This window comes from Alexandromys fortis, unplaced genomic scaffold (assembly GCF_014885135.2).
Source record: "Alexandromys fortis isolate MF-2015 unplaced genomic scaffold, M_Fortis_MF-2015_v1.1 scaffold_1, whole genome shotgun sequence".
Lineage (NCBI taxonomy): Eukaryota > Metazoa > Chordata > Mammalia > Rodentia > Cricetidae > Alexandromys > Alexandromys fortis.
This window is the reverse complement of record NW_026067927.1, coordinates 13,383,272-13,399,573: the sequence shown is the minus strand read 5'-3', so window position 1 is coordinate 13,399,573 and position 16,302 is coordinate 13,383,272. Positions and strand designations below refer to the sequence as shown.

Below are 16,302 nucleotides of genomic sequence, written 5' to 3'. Positions count from 1 at the left end.
AAAATAAAGTAGATAGGGCTGGAGAGCCCCAAGTCCAATTCCCAGCACCTGCGTGGGCCGCTCATAACTGCCTATAACTCCAGCTCCAGGAGGAGCTGATGGGCTTCCTCCCTGGGCACTCATAGTCACATGCACCCCCCCCAGCCCTACAAATTAAAAATGAAATTACCCAATATTAAGCTCTAGCCTCTATGTGTGACATGAAAAGGACATGCATTTCTACACACAGTGTAAACACAAGGACACCACAGACACAAAATCAAAATAAAAAATACTCTAATGAGAAGGAAAAGCAATTTTGCCTATAGCCCAAGACTTAGAAAATACCCAAGTAGCATTCCTGGGCTGATGTGGAATTCCCCTGTATATGATATGAATACCATTGGTGAATAAAGAAACTGCCTTGGACTGTTGATAGGGCAGACTTAGGTAGGTGGGGAAAACTAAACTGAATGCTGGGAGAAAGGAAGCAGAGTGAGGAAAGGCCATGTAGCCCCACTGGAGATAGACGTCAGAACTTTACACAGTATGTTAATAGAAATGGGTTAAATTATGATGTAAGAGTTAGCCAACAAGAAGCTAGAGCTAATGGGCCAAGCAGTGATTTAATTAATACAGTTTCTGTGTGATTATTTCGGGGCTGAGGAGCTGGGAACTAACAAGTGGCCTCCTTGCTACACTGGGCCTCAGTTGCATTTCTTTTTCTTTTGTTTGGGGTACTGGGGATTGAACCCAAAGTCTCTGCACACTAGCTCTGCCTGAGCTATACTTCCAAATCCCAGTGAGCCTCAGATTCAGAGGAAAATTGAGGAGTCGTCTCTCCTTCCAAGTGACAAACTCCAGTTGTCAGCCTTGGGAGCAAAGTGCCCAGAATAGTCACCAAGCCTCTCACTAGTCCTCTCCTTTCTTTCTTTCTTTTTTTTTTTTTTTTTTGGTTTTTAGAGACAGGGTTTTTCTGTGTAGCTCTGGCTGTCCTGGAACTCACTTTGTAGACCACGTTGGCTTGGAGCTCACAGAGATCCACCTATCTCTGCCTCCCGAGAGCTGGGATTAAAAGCATTCGCCATCACCGCCTTGCTTTCCTTTTCTTTCTTAAACACAATTTTTCATGTATTCCATGCTGCCCTTGACCTCATTATGGAGTCAAAAGCCAAAAACAATTTGATCTGGTCTTCCTGCCCCACTTCCCAAATGCTGGTGTTAAGAGTATACACATACCACCACACTTAGTCTTCTGTGGCTCTGGAGACTGAACCCTGATTTTCATACATACTAAGCGCTCTACCAATTGAACTACATCCTTTACAGAAGAACAAAGACAGTGCTGTGGGTCTGTGACCCTTCACCCACAGTGTGCATCAGAACCACCTAGGAAGCTGCCAACCCCAGCGAGGGAACAAATCCGGGAGGTGGAGAAACCACAGTGCGACTCTCGCAACTCTAAACTGACTGCAGTTGGAAAGCTTGGAACCTTAACTTAAAAAACATAAAGAAAAAGAGCAAGAGAGATCCAATAACAGAAAGAAAAGAAGCCAGGAGTAGTTGTGCACGCACATGCACACACACACACACACACACACACACACACACACAAACTCCCAGCACTCAGAAGGGCGAGGCAGGATTGTGAGTTGGGGGACAGCCTGAACTACATAGGTAAACTCTTGTCTCAAGATATGTATGATGAAAGAAAAATCTGTCCATAGTTCACAATCAAGTGGAATTCACTAGGAGCTGAAGATCAGTTGACAGGGCCACACCCAGCCAGGGTCAGAGGTCCCCAAACCCAGTTTCCCAAGGGAGTGGAAATGTAAGCGAGCTGTCCCGTGGTTGGTGTCGGGAAAGCCAGGGCTGACAGACAGCCTTCCTGCTGTCTGGCAGTGTGAGATTGCAGCTTGCCAGGAAGGGTGGTGCTCACTACAGTCAAGGGCTGACAAAGCACGGGAAACGCAGTCTTCTAGACAGCCTCCGCTCCTTCCTGCAGGGCCCTGTGCTACACAACGGCAGAGTACACACAGCGGTCACAAGTGACCCGCAGGGTCCAGAGGCAGACCCGAGAGTCAACAACCGCACATCTCTGGCTCCTTGACGGGCTGAGCGTCAGCTCAGAGGGTTACTAGTGAACAGGGGGTACAGAAGGTCGAGCTATTCTTTCCTCTTGAGAGCTTTTAGAATCAATCTCCAACATCCCTTTCCTAGCCGTGTCCCAGCGATGTCCCACATCACGGCTACACGCAAACACAGACAAAGAAGGAATGCCCAGGCCTGTGAGAGGGCAGTGAGCTGTGGAGGACTGCCCAAAGGGAAACACATTCCGCCTGCTGCGGTCTGAAGGTACATACCTAGAGCCTTCACGGATATCTGCCGGGTGAGCGGAGGTGGGATGTTGATGCACACCAGGTCTACATCTTGATGCAGCAAGACGTCATCGGTCCGGCTGGTGTAGAAAGTGATGTTCATCTCCTCGGCCAGCTGCTTTGCTTCCTCCTCGGTCTTCCCCCACAGGGCCTCCACGGTGAACCCCTCTGCTCTCAGCAGCGGGACTAGGACCCGGGCTGAGCTGCCAGTCCCAAACACTCCCACTCCTGGCAGCAACTTCATTCTGGCCTCTGCTCAACGACTCATCTCCTTACAAGGGTCTCCAGGATAGAGCGGACCTTCCCATAGTACCGGTCAAACATGGTTCCTAAAATAGTAAGAAACAAACTGGTTAGTGGGGGAGATCATACTCAGTGGAACCTACATTCTTGGATAATTTGAAAGCAATTAAGTTTTCTGACCCCAAAGAACAAATGAAGTATTTTTCCAAAATAAAAGCTGAAGGATTTTGTTCCTTGAACACTGATACCACAGTCACCTGTTAGACACAGAGAAAACAAAACAAACAAGCCGGGCGGTGGTGGCACACACCTTTCATCCCAGCACTCGGGAGGCAGAGGCAGGTGGATCTTTGTGAGTTTGAGGCCAGCCTGGTCTACAAGAACTAGTTCCAGGACAGACTCCAAAGCTACAGAGAAACCCTGTCTCCAAAAACCAAGAAAAACTAAAAACAAAACAAAACAAAAACAATAAGTGTGTGGGGGGGTCAAATCTGGGCAAGTAATTTAGCCTTCAAGGCTTCAATCACAAAAAAGGACTGATCTTAAATTTCCTTTTCTTAAAAAGTATTTACTTGATGTGTGTGTGTGTGTGTACCTGATGTCGGTGCATTACACAGATGCTGGGAACTGAACCCAGGTCCTCCACAAAAGGAGTAATACTCTTAAGCTCTGAGTTATTTCTCCAGCCCTTAATTAAAGTTTTCTTGCTGCAAACATTTAGCAATTTCACAATACGACAGTGGGAAGAAGTAGGAACTAAAAGGCAGCAGCTGCAGCACTATAAAGACAAGCACCTGGAGCCTCAGGCAGGCGTGTGGGCATACGAGGGCAGCCTGGCCTAAAGAACAAGAGTCTGTCTCAAAAAAAGACTGAAAAAAATCAGGAAAAAAAAAGGAAGTCAAGCATGATGACACACTCCTTTAATCCCAGCACTCAGGGGGCAGAGGTAGGCGAATCTGAATTTGAGTCCAGTGTGGTCTACATACAGAGTTCCAGGACACCCAGGGCTATACAGAGACCCTGTCTCAAAACAAAACAAACAAACCAAAACACCAAAAGCAAAACAAAAAGACCAAAAAACAAGGGTAGCTAATAAAAATGACAGATTAGATAAATAACACCGGGCACTGAAACCATGCAGCACAGGGCCCTCGACCCCTGAAAGGCACTGCCGCACGCTCACTGGGGGAAGGGAGAGCCTGATTCACAAGGTATCCTGCATCATCCTCTCCTGGGGACAGAACATCTGTGCCTTTGAGGACCACTGAAACAAGCATGGCTCCTGCAGTCAGCAACTCAGAGCCTCTAGGACTTTTTGTTTTGTTTGTGTATATGTCATTAGGATGTTAGTTTGTTTACTTACTTATAGACAGGGTCTTGCGCATCCTAGGGTAGCCTCAACCTGTGAACCACACCTGGTTTTAGGTGCTAGGGAATGAACCTAGGGCTTCATGTGCCAAAGTTTCCTACGAATGAAAACATTCTCAGCTCTGGTTTGTGCTCTCCACTATAGATGTGGAGCCTGGCTGGCCCCTGTCACTACCATTGGGATTTTGTCTTACCCAATTTATTTACTTTAAACACGGGGTCTCACTATGAAGGCCTGTGTGCCTGGAACTCAATACGTAGATCAGGCTGCCCTCAAACGTACAGAGATATACCTATCGTTGCCTTTCATGCTGAGACTTAAAGTCTAAGTCACTACGCCTGGCTCTGCAGAGCACTGATTATTAAAAGCCAGGGATAGGGGCTGCAGAAATGGCTCAGCAGTTAAGAGCACGTGCTGTTCTTTTTTTTTTTTTTTTTTTGGTTTTTCGAGATATGGTTTCTCTGTAGCTTTGGTGCCTGTCCCGCTGTCCCGGAACTAGCTCTTGTAGACCAGGCTGGCCTCGAACACCCAGAGAGAACCGCCTGCCTCTGCCTCCCGAGTGCTGGGATTAAAGGCGTGCGCCACCACCGCCCAGCTGCACGTGCTGTTCTTCCAGAGGACCCGGGATCAATTCCCAACACCCACATGGCAGCTCACAACTGTCTATAACTCAAGTTCCAGGGTATCCGACTCCCTCAAACACCAATGCATATAAAAATTAGAAAAAAATAAAAAGCCAGAGATGTCCATATTCTCTCTAAAATTATGCCCAGGACAACATATCTCTTCCTATTTCACACTGTGCTCCTAACTACTCTAGTTATATATGCTGTACATATAAATAAATAGCATATGCACACATGTATCAATATTTATTTTTGAAATGGGTTTTTTCTTATAGCCGTGGCTGTCCTGGAACTAACTTTATTTATAGGCTAGGCTGGCCATATCAGAGATCCATTGGCTTCTGCCTCCCAAGTGTTGGGATTAAAAGGCATGCATCAGCAATGGCAGAGGCACCCACCTTTAATCCCAGCACCTGAGAGGCAGAGACAGGTGGATCTCTATAGAGCTACTTCCAGGACATGCTCCAAAGCTACACAGAAAGGCGCTGTCTCAAGAGATCCAAAAAGTAAAAAAAAAAAAGCATGCACCACTGTCCATGGATATAAACACACACACACACACACACACACACACTTAAGCATTGGTGATGTAAAATAACAAATTAGATTTTTTTTAATAACCTGTTTTACTACCACTGACTCAAGCGAGGTCAGTTTCATTAACACCCACAGAGGGGCCTCTGAGGAAGCTAAATGGCATGAAACTAAGCAAGCTGGATGACTGGGTATTTCCTGCTCAAGCAGGAACAGCTAGTTTTCCTGGTTTATTTTGGTGGCTACTCTTTCTTGCCCCTAAATTTCTTACTCTTTGTCTTAAAATCATTGCATACGCCTTTCCCTGCCCCTGAAGATCTAGACAAATCCAGCCTCATCAAGTTCATGTGAGTTCCAATCACCACAACTCTCAGGAATGCAGAGTACAAGTACTAGGTGATGGGGAGGCAGGCTGGAGCTTAGAGGCAGGGATTCAGATTTGACTCTGCCACTTACCAGCAGGGTGGCCTTCACATAGGTGGCCAAGGACTTGGTCACTTGCTTTCTCTCCAACTTACTCCCTCCTGGTTTTTGAGACAATGTTTCATACTATAGCCTAGAACTGTGTAACTCAGGCAGACCTCAAACTCACAGCAATGTGCCTGTCTCAGCTTCCCAGAGCTGTGATTACACCCATGTACTTATGTAGACAGAAGGCTCAGCTTTTTAAAAAAAATTATGTATCTTTGGACTTACAGTCTCTGTATGTGTGGAAGAGAGATAAGACATGAGCAAAGTACAATGAGATATTATATATATATATATATATGTTTGAAAATGCTGTAACTAAGCTGGGCAGTGGTGGCGCACGCCTTTAATCCCAGCACTTAGGAGGCGGAGGCAGGTGGATCTCAGCGAGTTTGAGGCCAGCCTGGTCTACAAAGCGAGTTCCAGGACAGCCAAGACTGCTATAGTGAAATACAGGGACATATATTGAGATTCATCATTTTATGTTCGCTTGTTTTTAACGGAAAGAAGGGCTTATTTTGGTTTGCAGTTTTAGAGGATGGTCTATCATGGCATAAGACAACAGCTGCAGGAGGCGGCTGGCCACATGGAGTCCAGTCAAGGAGCAGAGAGCAATAAAATCTTTTTTTTAGAGATAGGACCTCTTGTATTTCAAGTTAGCCTTTTTTAACTCACCACGTGGCTGAAGGTGACCTTGAACTCCTGCTACTTGTACCCACCAAGTGGACCACCACAACCAGCTCTCAAAGGTGCAAGCTTTTCTGAATTTGAATTATTTATTATTGTTGCCGGGCTGTGGTGGCGCACGCCTTTAATCCTAGTACTTGGAAGGCAGAGGCAGGCAGATCTCTGTGAGTTCGAGGCCAGTCTGGTCTACAGAGCTAGTTCCAGGACAGCTAGAGCTGTTACACAGAGAAAACCTGTCTCAGAAAAAAAAATTATTATTGTTATATGTGTTTGAGTGTAACATGCACATCTCAAGGCATACAGGTCAGAGAATAACTGGGAGTTAGTTGTCTCCACCACGCGTTCTGGGGACAGACTGAGGTCATCACACTAGTGCAGCGAGTGCCTGTGCCCGCTGAGTTATCTGACAGGCCCCAAATTTCATTTTCAAATAACCAATAAATAGTGATATCTAATATTCAGAAGCAGCAAAATAAACAAGTAAATAAATAGTAGGGACTATAGAGACAGCTCGGGGTACAAACGCTTGCAATGTGAACATGAAGACATGAATTCAAATTCCAACACCTATGTTCAAAGCCAAGTATGGCTTTGTGAGCCTACAACCCCAGCAGTTGGGACACAGAGGCAGGTGGTTCCCAAGAACTTGCTGGCCAGTCAGTCTAGCCAGAATGGTAAATTTCTGGTTCAAGGAGAGACCTTGTCTCACCAGAATAAGGTACAGAGTAATAGAGGAGGCCATCTGGCATCTTTCTCTGGCTCCCAAAGACACTTGCCCAGATGTAGGCACCACACCCTCTACACACAAATCAAACCAACAGCTCTGCAGGACAACAAAGGTGATCCTGAGCTGGCTGCACGGATACATCCCATCAGGCAGTATCAGCTGTCTTTAAGTCCACATAATCTTGTCTTAAAGCTGGGAAAACAGACTTTTCCATAGCTGGCTTCCACTCGGAAGGCAGAGGCAGGTGGATCTCTGAGTTTGAGGGCAGCCTAGTCTGCAGAGTGAGTTCCAGGGCAACCAGGGTTACACAGAGAAACCCTGCCCCGCCACAAACCAAACCAAAAAAAAAAAAAAAAAAAAAAACTTGCTCTGTAAACTAGGCTGGCGTTGAACTTGCCTCGAACAAGATTCACTTGCTTCTGCCTCCTGAGTTCTGGGATTAATGGTGTGTGCCTCTACTGCCTCGCTATATATATTTTAAACTTAGTTGTGTATGTACACACATGTACTACTAGATAGGTTTTTTTTTTTTTAAGATCTATTTATTCTGCATACAGTGTTCTCTGTGTGTATCCCTACAGGCCAAGAGAGGGCACCAGATCTCATTATAGATGGTTATGAGCCTCCACGTGGTTGCTGGGAATTGAACTTGGGACCTCTGAAGATCAGCCAGTGCTCTTAACCTCTGAGCCCTCTTGCTAGCCTGTAACTGTTTCTTTTTAATCAAATGTCTCCTAAATCTATTCTGCCTTCATCCTTGTGTCAACTTTAAAAAGGAAATTAATGGTATTCAGCTGCTTACAGGAAACAACCAGTACACTCAGAGGTTAACAAGAGACCTTGAGTAAAGGTATGGTTTATAATTGCGTGAGTGGCCCTGCAACGGATAGTAGGGCACCAAGAGACTGTCAGGACTGACTGTACCTGGTCATGCTCCTAGCCCAGACACATTGGAGGAAAAGTGGAAGTGGCTGGAACAGGAGCCGCAGTTGAAGAACATAAATCCTGCTAGAACCCTATCTTTGAAAAAGAGAGATCACGGGATAAGAGCCTTGACTTTCCAGCTCTCAGATTCCTTCTAGAGACGCAGATGGAAGCCAGAAGACCTGGAGTCTTGCTCCTGAGAGATTGGCCTTCTGGATCCAGAGGCAGGGGCCTGAACATACCGTCCGCTAGAGCCCGTCCTTAGACTACCACTCAGTGCTGCCAGCTCTGGCTCCTGCCCACCTTTCTGACTCGTCATCTCCTGATTAGGGTTTTCATGTTTTTATCCCCACAGCCCCTATTAAACTTCCCATACAGATGCAGTACATAGGGGGCTGGAGAGATGGCTCAGTAGTTAAGAGCACTGGCTACTCTTCAGAGGATCCAGGTTCAATTCCCACCACCCACATTGCAACTCACAACTGTCTATAACTCTAGTTTCAGGTAATCTGACCCTCACACAGACATACATACTGGCAAAACATATAAAATAAAATTAAGAAACAAAAGATGTAAAACGTGAACAGATTGCGTTGGCTGTGTGGTAGACCTAAGGCAGGCAAGCTTGACAGAAGAAGGAGCCGGTCTGGCTCTCAGCCATCACTAAGGGTAAGAGTCGAGCTGCTCTAAGGCCTATTTGATACAGTGTTGGTCTAGCATGCACAAGGCTCTTCCCCTCCTGCACCCCCCTACCCAGCACTGATACAGTGGACATGCCTGAAAAACCAATACTTGGGAAATAGGAGGATCAGAAGTCCAAAGTCATTACTGGTTACGTTGGGAGTTTAAGGTTATCCTCAATAAACAAACTAAAAATAAATCAATTGCAATTCAACAAATGGCAGTAATTAATGTTCTAAGCCTAAATAACTTAAGAAACTGTAGTGCCCTAAAGAGAAAGAAATGTGAAACAATTCTAATCTGATGCCTGGTTTTATAAATAAAGCTTTATTGGAACACAGTCACGCACACCCATTTACCCATTCTTTTAAATTATTATTTATTTATCTTATGAGCAATTGGCCTGCATATGTCTGTGCACCATACTCATACCTGTGAAGGCCAGTAAAAGGTGTCAGATCCCCTGGAACTGGAAGTACAGAGGGCTGAATTGAACTCGAGTCCTCTGGAACAACAGCCAGTGCCCCAACCTCTGAGCGTCTCTCCAGCGCCTTCCCCACTCCTCCTCCCACCATGTACCCATTCTATTATTGTTGCTCTAAGCTACAGCAAGCAGTTCAGTAGCAGCAACAGGCCACAAGGGCCCACAAAGCCTAAAATAGTTAAAGCTGGCCTTTTAAACACAAGATTTGCTAACTCATGCCCTATCCATGGGTTTATACAGTACAGGGCAAAGTATAGTCATGAAGGTGATGGTGTCCAGGAAAGAACACTCTACCTATGTAGAAGTCACATATTCTGAGTTAGTGGCAGCTGTCATTCAGCAGCTCACGTAGGAGTGAGGCCTTATGTCAGAAGACGCCTGTGAATCCTTCTGTCTATGGTTACATTAGGTCCCGACACACCAGGTTAAAAATCAAAATGGATTCAAGCTAAAGTTATACCTTTTTCATTCCGGTTGTCGCTGAGTTTAAACTAGACTGTTACCTCACTCTCTCAGACATTAGGTTAGAGAGGCAGCAGGTGAATTTCCCCAAAAGATCAGTGTCAACTAGCATGACAATAAAGACTTCTCTGCCTCAACCCTTCAGTAAGAAAGGAAAGCTGCAGCTATATGATGGCGGCTAGTTGTGATTACAAAGAAAGTAAAAACTACTGCTGCTAGTTTGTTTTCTTCAGCCTTTTTCTTTTTAATTAAAAATAAAAACACATCAAGAAAGAAAAAAGAGTGCTTGGGTGTTTTGCCCAGGTTTATGCAGTGCAACACCTGCATGCTTGGAGCTGAAGTTAAGAGACAGCTGTGGGCCGCTGCTGGAAACCAAATCCTGGTCCTCTGCAAGAACAGCCACGGCCCTCCAGCCCTGCAGCGCTTGAATCAGCCTCTTCCTGGCTCACTGAGACACTCGTCCTGCTTTAAGGAATGAAGTGTCACCTGACGCTAGAACTGAAAATAAAGCCACTTGTGAAAGTTAAACTCAATTATTGTAATTCTGTTCTTTATAATGTTGGGGTTGTAATATGTAAAAGGGCTAAATCCTGTATTTCCCATACTTCCTTGCATCTCTATGAGGTATATCTCATTAGATAAACATAGAAGGTACAGTTTGTCAAAATTTGTGGATTTTTTTTTTCCAAGACGGGGTTTCTCTGTGTAACAGCCCTGGCTGTTCTGGAACTCACTCTGTAGACCAGGCTGGATCTCGAACTCAGAGATCCACCTGCTTCTGCCTCCACAACTTGTGGATTTTTTTTTTTTTAAAGAAACAGAAATAGGAGGTACAGGAAAGGCTCAGCAGTCAAGAGCACTTGTTCTTATTGCTGGGAGAATATCTGATCACGCAAGAGCTTCCTGCAGCACAATGAGACATTGTCTATAGCCGCGGGGAATACCATGTCACGACAAGACAGGCATTTCAGCAAATCTATTTTAAGGTGTGACAGGGCACAGTGGCACATGCCTGGAGTCACAGAGCTTCAGTGTTCAAGGCCAGAGCAGCTACATATTAAAGTCAGGCTTGGGCTAGAAGAGCCCCCACCAACACACACACACACACACACATGCACGATATACTAAGTAGATACTTGTGTACAGCACAGGAAAACACCACCAACCCCAGGGCTGGAGGTGGCACCGGATGGGAAGCTGCAGGGTGGAAGGGCTCTGAAAGCCCTGAACTGGAGGGAAAGACAAGTGATAAGAAAACCCTCATCGTCCATAGCAACGCCCCTCTTAAAAGGCAGCCCACTTCTGTCTCTCAGGACATTTCAGTCAGAAGTTCCTTCCTTCCTTCGTTCCTTCTTTCCTTCCTTCCTCTCTGTTTTTGAGACTAACTCATGGCAACTCATCTGCCTCAGTCTCTGGGTGTGCTAGGGTTGCAGGCCTGAACTACCATACTCAGCCTGAGCTCTTTAGGTGGACTTACTTTCTCAGGAATCCTCCCCCAGAAGAACACCCATGAGTGTCCTACGTCGTGGGCACTCAATCACGACCCACGCTGACTTTGTTGGAGAGCCAGTTAGACATCTGCAGGATGGAAGGGCATTAGGACGAATTTCTCAGTCAACAGCTTGTAAACCCAGAGTGAAAGAGCAGGACTCAATAACTGGACAGGGCGATGGGACCTGAGTCATAGCTTTTGGCCCTGGGAAGAGGCATCCTATGCGGAACTGCCTGGAAGGCTGTTAACTGATAACCAAACCCAGTTCCAGAAGCCCACAGGCTGCCAACGAGAGCATGAAAGCAGATCAGCATAAAATCAAACAGTAAAATACTAAGCTTTTTGCTTTTTTTTTTTTTTAGGGGTCTTTTTGTTTGTAATTGAACTGCACAGTTCTAAAGTGTGACCTCTGCAGATGATGAAATCTACTGCACTATCACAGGGCTGGCTCACCTGGGGAGCCTAAAGACTATCACAGGGCCGGGCAATGGTGGCGCATGCCTTTAATCCCAGCACTCGGGAGGCAGAGGCAGGCGGATCTCTGTGAGTTCGAGACCAGCCTGGTCTACAGAGCTAGTTCCAGGACAGGCTCCAAAGCCACAGAGAAACCCTGTCTTGAAAAACAAAAAAACAAAACAAAAAAAAGACTATCACAGGGCTGGCTCACCTGGGGAGCCTTTAAGACTGCTGCCCAGCAGAAGCCTCCTGATGAAGAACAAGTGCATCCCACTGGCCTCCAGGGTCAGTCTGAGTGGGTTTTCAATGACCCTCAGAAAAGCTGTCTGCCCTTATAAAACTCACCTAAACTACGGGGACAATGGCCTCTTTGCCCACTGTCCACTCTCACCCCTTGAGAGGATTTGGTTTTTTATTACTGTGTAATAAAATGCCTGTCTTCGACACTACATTCTGTGTTTCATCTGAATTCTTACAATGGTCAAAGGAGCAGGGAAGTAAGGGAGTCCAGACAGAGATCTCATTGACAACACTGTTTGGCCAACAGCAGTAGGACACAAGCTTGAAAAACACCGTTGCTAAGGGAGGTCCTACTACTCAAGATATCTGCGGCCATGGGATAAGTGCAAAGCCATGGGATCATGAGAGACGTGACCAAATTATTCGCATTACCTCATCTGACACTGAACCAGCTGCCAGTTATGAGTGAGATTATGCCAGGCCATCAGGTCCATCAGAACTGACTTAGACCAGACCACCCCAGGAAGCATGAAAAATACATATTTGTCTTAAGTTCTTGGATTTTGAGGCTGTTTGTTATACAGTTAAGAAATTACCTAATATACTTCATATCAACTAAACTCCTACAACCTTCATAGGCCCCACCCCAGAGTCCAGCCTGTTCTGGTCTGTTCACCTGGTTTAACAATAGCCCAATTAAGTGGAGGCCCAGGGCTACAAACAAGCTCTGTTCTTGCTACCCATTACACTTTCTATCAAACAGCTTGGGTGTCTTCAATTTGGATCAGTCTTGGAGACTGAACTCAGAGTTTCACTAAGCGTTCTACCAGCCTACATGGGTGCTGTGAACTGAACCCAGGTCCTCTGTAAGAACAGCAAGTGCTCTTAACAGCTGAGCTGTCTCTCCAGCCCCAGAACAGTGAAAGTTAAAAAATAGTAATAATAATAAGGCTTGAAACACTTGCTTATCTGCATGAGGCTGGGTTCAATTCTGAACAAAGCAAGAAAGAGTGACAATCCCAAAGTGTGCAGAGGACATGGAACAGATGGAAATCTCATATGTTTATGGTGGAGGTAAAAAATAATACAATTGCCAGGTAGTGGCGGCACACACCTTTAATCCCAGCACTTGGGAGACAGAGGCAGGCAGATCTCTATGAGCTTGAAGAATGAGTTACAGGATAGGCTCCAAAGCTACAGAGAAACCTTGCCTCGAAACAACAACAAAAAGATAAAACAATACAACTACTTCAGAAATTAAGAGGGTTTTGTTTGTTTGTTTGACACAGGTCTTTCTACATAGCCCTGGTTGTCCTGAAACCTACTATGTGGACCAGACTGGCCTCCACCTCAACAGAGATCCACCTGCTTCTGCCTCCTGGGTGCTGGGACTAAAGGTTGCACCACCACATCCAGCTAAAGTGATAGTCCTAAAGAATGAATGTGTAGCTGGGCGGTGGTGGCGCACGCCTTTAATCCCAGCACTCGGGAGGCAGAGGCAGGCGGATCTCTGTGAGTTCGAGACCAGCCTGGTCTACAGAGCTAGTTCCAGGACAGGCTCCAAAGCCACAGAGAAACCCTGTCTCAAAAAACCAAAAAAAAAAAAGAATGTGTACATACGTGAGTTCACCTGTAACATTTCCATTCCTAGACATTTATCCAAGAAAAGAAAACCAATGGTGGTGCTGTGATACAGTGGAACACAGTAAAGCAGTACAAACGAACCATCAACACAAGGGACCACAAAACATTACAGCCACTGAAGGCTGCCAGGCAGCTCTCGGGCTGCGAAGACGATGGCTCAGCAGTTAAGAGCACTGGCTGCTCTTCCAGGGGTCTTGAATTCAATTCCCAGAAAAAAAAGTTTTCCCACTCTCTAAAGACCAGACAAGCCTTACAGTGCCCACTGCCCAACAGTGCCAGCGGTGGTAGACGAGGTCAGAGCGACTTAACCAGGAAAGAGCACAGGGAAACAAGCCAAAGGGCTACACAGCAATGTCTGTCTTGAGATCCTATAGTTACATGGTGCTATATATGGCTGTCAAAACTGAAACTGAGTACTTGAGAGCTGTGTGTTTAACTGTATGTGGATTATTCCTTGATTTTCATCTTGAACATTTTTTTTTCAGACAAGATCTCATTATGTAGCTCAGACTGGCCTCAAACTCAGAACAATTCTGCCTCAGCCTTCGGGGTGCTGGGATTACAGGTGTGTGCCTCTGTAACACCTGGCTCCTGTCCTTACTGCTGGCATTTATAAGCAGGGACCGAAGGGCGGAGAGCAACCCGCTTACCCTTTGCAATTCCAGACATGTAATCAAGATAAATGGGCTTGGAATTAAAAATTAATTCCTATAAAACAAAGAAAATGCCATGGAAGCTAACTTGATCAGCATAGAGACAAAGAGAACCAAGAAAATAGAGTTTCTGAAGAAATGACTTCTAGCTGGAACCAGTATCTAGGGTCTCAGTGAGCGCTAGGGTGACAAGCCCATCAGAACAAAGCTCTGCGCCCGGAAGTGTGAGCCAGGGCCCATCAGCATGGAGACAGACTCTCAGTCCCATTTTAAGACACTGTGACAGGGGGCTGGAGAGATGGCTCAGTGGTTAAGAGCATTGCCTGCTCTTCCAAAGGTCCTGAGTTCAATTCCTGGCAACCACATGGTGGCTCACAACCATCTGGAATGAGGTCTGGTGCCCTCTTCTGGCCTGCAGACATATACACAGACAGAATATTGTATACATAATAAATAAATATTTAAAAAAATAAAAAAAACACTGTGACATTAGCTGAGCTAATTATAAGCTGTTTAAGGTGCTTTTGTATAAAATGACACCTGTAATTTATGCAAACAGACTCACTAAAACACAGGCCACAGGCCGGGATCAAGCAAAGAATGAGATACTTTGGTAAACAAAAACCAGACACAGCTTCTGCTCTTACACAGTGTACCGCTTACAGGAGTGGGCAACAACCTAGCAACCACACAAGCATGTCACAACAATTTAAGGCACAAGCTATAAAGAATACAAGGTACAGTAGGATTAAAACTGCTGTCATATAAAGAAGGACTAAATGAGTGAGCTTGGGGGTGCTGCACACCTTTAACCCCAAGACTTGGGACGTAAGGCAGGGGACTGAAAGAGTTCAAGGACAATCTAACCTACCAGGTGAGCCTAAGGACACTGATGATATTTATGTCATACATTTTAAGTTCCATAAGAGAAAGGCACCACGTGGGTTTGAACGTGATGAAAAACTCTGATCCTGGCATCCCAGGGAATAAATAAGCACAGCAGTTCAATGCCATTAAAATGCTGGATTCAAGCCCAGTACGGACACACCAGCACAGAACACACACCGACACACACACATGTACATCTTTATTCCTCACACCAATGTGGTACAGGCAGGCCGATTTCTGTGAGTTCCAGGCCAGCCTGGTCTACATAGTGAGACTGTCTTTAAAAAAAAAAGAAAAGTGTCGGGTGGTGGTGGCGCACGCCTTTAATCCCAGCACTAGGGAAGCAGAGGCAGGTGGATCTCTGTGAGTTTGAGGCCAGCCTGGTCTATAGAGCAAGTTCCAGAGAAACCCTGTCTCCCAAAATAAAATCCAATCCAAACCAAACCAAACCAAACCAAAGCAAAAATCAAAAAGGCTAGTTTGGAGGTGGGGAGATGGCTCAGTGGTCAAAGCTCCTGCCATGCAATCATGAGGATCTGGACTTGAGTTCAGATCCTCAGAACCCATATTAAACTGGTCTTCTTGATGGTATTATAATTCTAGAACTCCTATGGGGTGACAGGAGGCAGAGAGACAAGAGACAAGAGAATCTTCAGAAGTTTTTGGCCAACTAGCTTGGCATTTGTAATAGTGAGGAAATGAACCTGTCTCAAGATGGAAGGCAAGAACCAACACGCGAGGTTATCCTCTGACCTCCACGGGTGCCATGGCACTCACATACACTTTACACACATGCACACTGGGCAGCCTAACCTGCTAGGTGAGTTCAGGTCAGTGGGAGACCCTGTCTGAAAATAAGGTAGAAGACACTGGAGAAACAATATTGCTAATTACAGGGCCAAGTCCCATGCTCATCCCACTTCCATCTGTCTGCACCTCTGCTGGTCTTTCCCACCCTCCACGACAGAGTTCTTTTCTTGGTTTCTAGAACACAAATGTCTGCTGATTTGGCTCCCATTTCTCTAGCCACTTCTCAGACCCTTCCTGCTAGTTTCTCCTGATAACCAATGTAACTAACTACCCAGCCCATTTCTCTTTTCTATTTATACTCCCTTGATGAGTCTACCAAGTCTCATGACTTTAAATACCATCTATTCCCTAGTGACTCCTAAAGTCGTCAGCTGGAGCCTTTCGCTTGGGGTCCAGACCAGTATAATCAACTACCTATCTGACATCTCCACTTGGATGCTGCATCTGAAACTTAAAGCATACAGAACAACACAGTTTCTAATCCTTCCACGGTGGCTTCATCACTGAAATTGGGAACATAAATCTTCCAATGGCTCCAGCCAAAACCTTGGAGTTAT

At 45.7% G+C, this 16,302-nt stretch overlaps 1 protein-coding gene across 1 annotated transcript in view; it reads right to left on the bottom strand.

The window, feature by feature from the left end:
• The window catches only part of Gfod2 (Gfo/Idh/MocA-like oxidoreductase domain containing 2), a 38,146-nt gene that overhangs the window by 8,413 nt on the left and 13,431 nt on the right, over positions 1–16,302 (bottom strand). The window contains exon 2 of the mRNA XM_050143412.1: positions 2,343–2,686. Coding sequence (XP_049999369.1) covers positions 2,343–2,601 — 259 coding nt within the window. The 5' untranslated portion in view covers positions 2,602–2,686. The remainder of the gene's footprint in view (positions 1–2,342; positions 2,687–16,302) is intronic.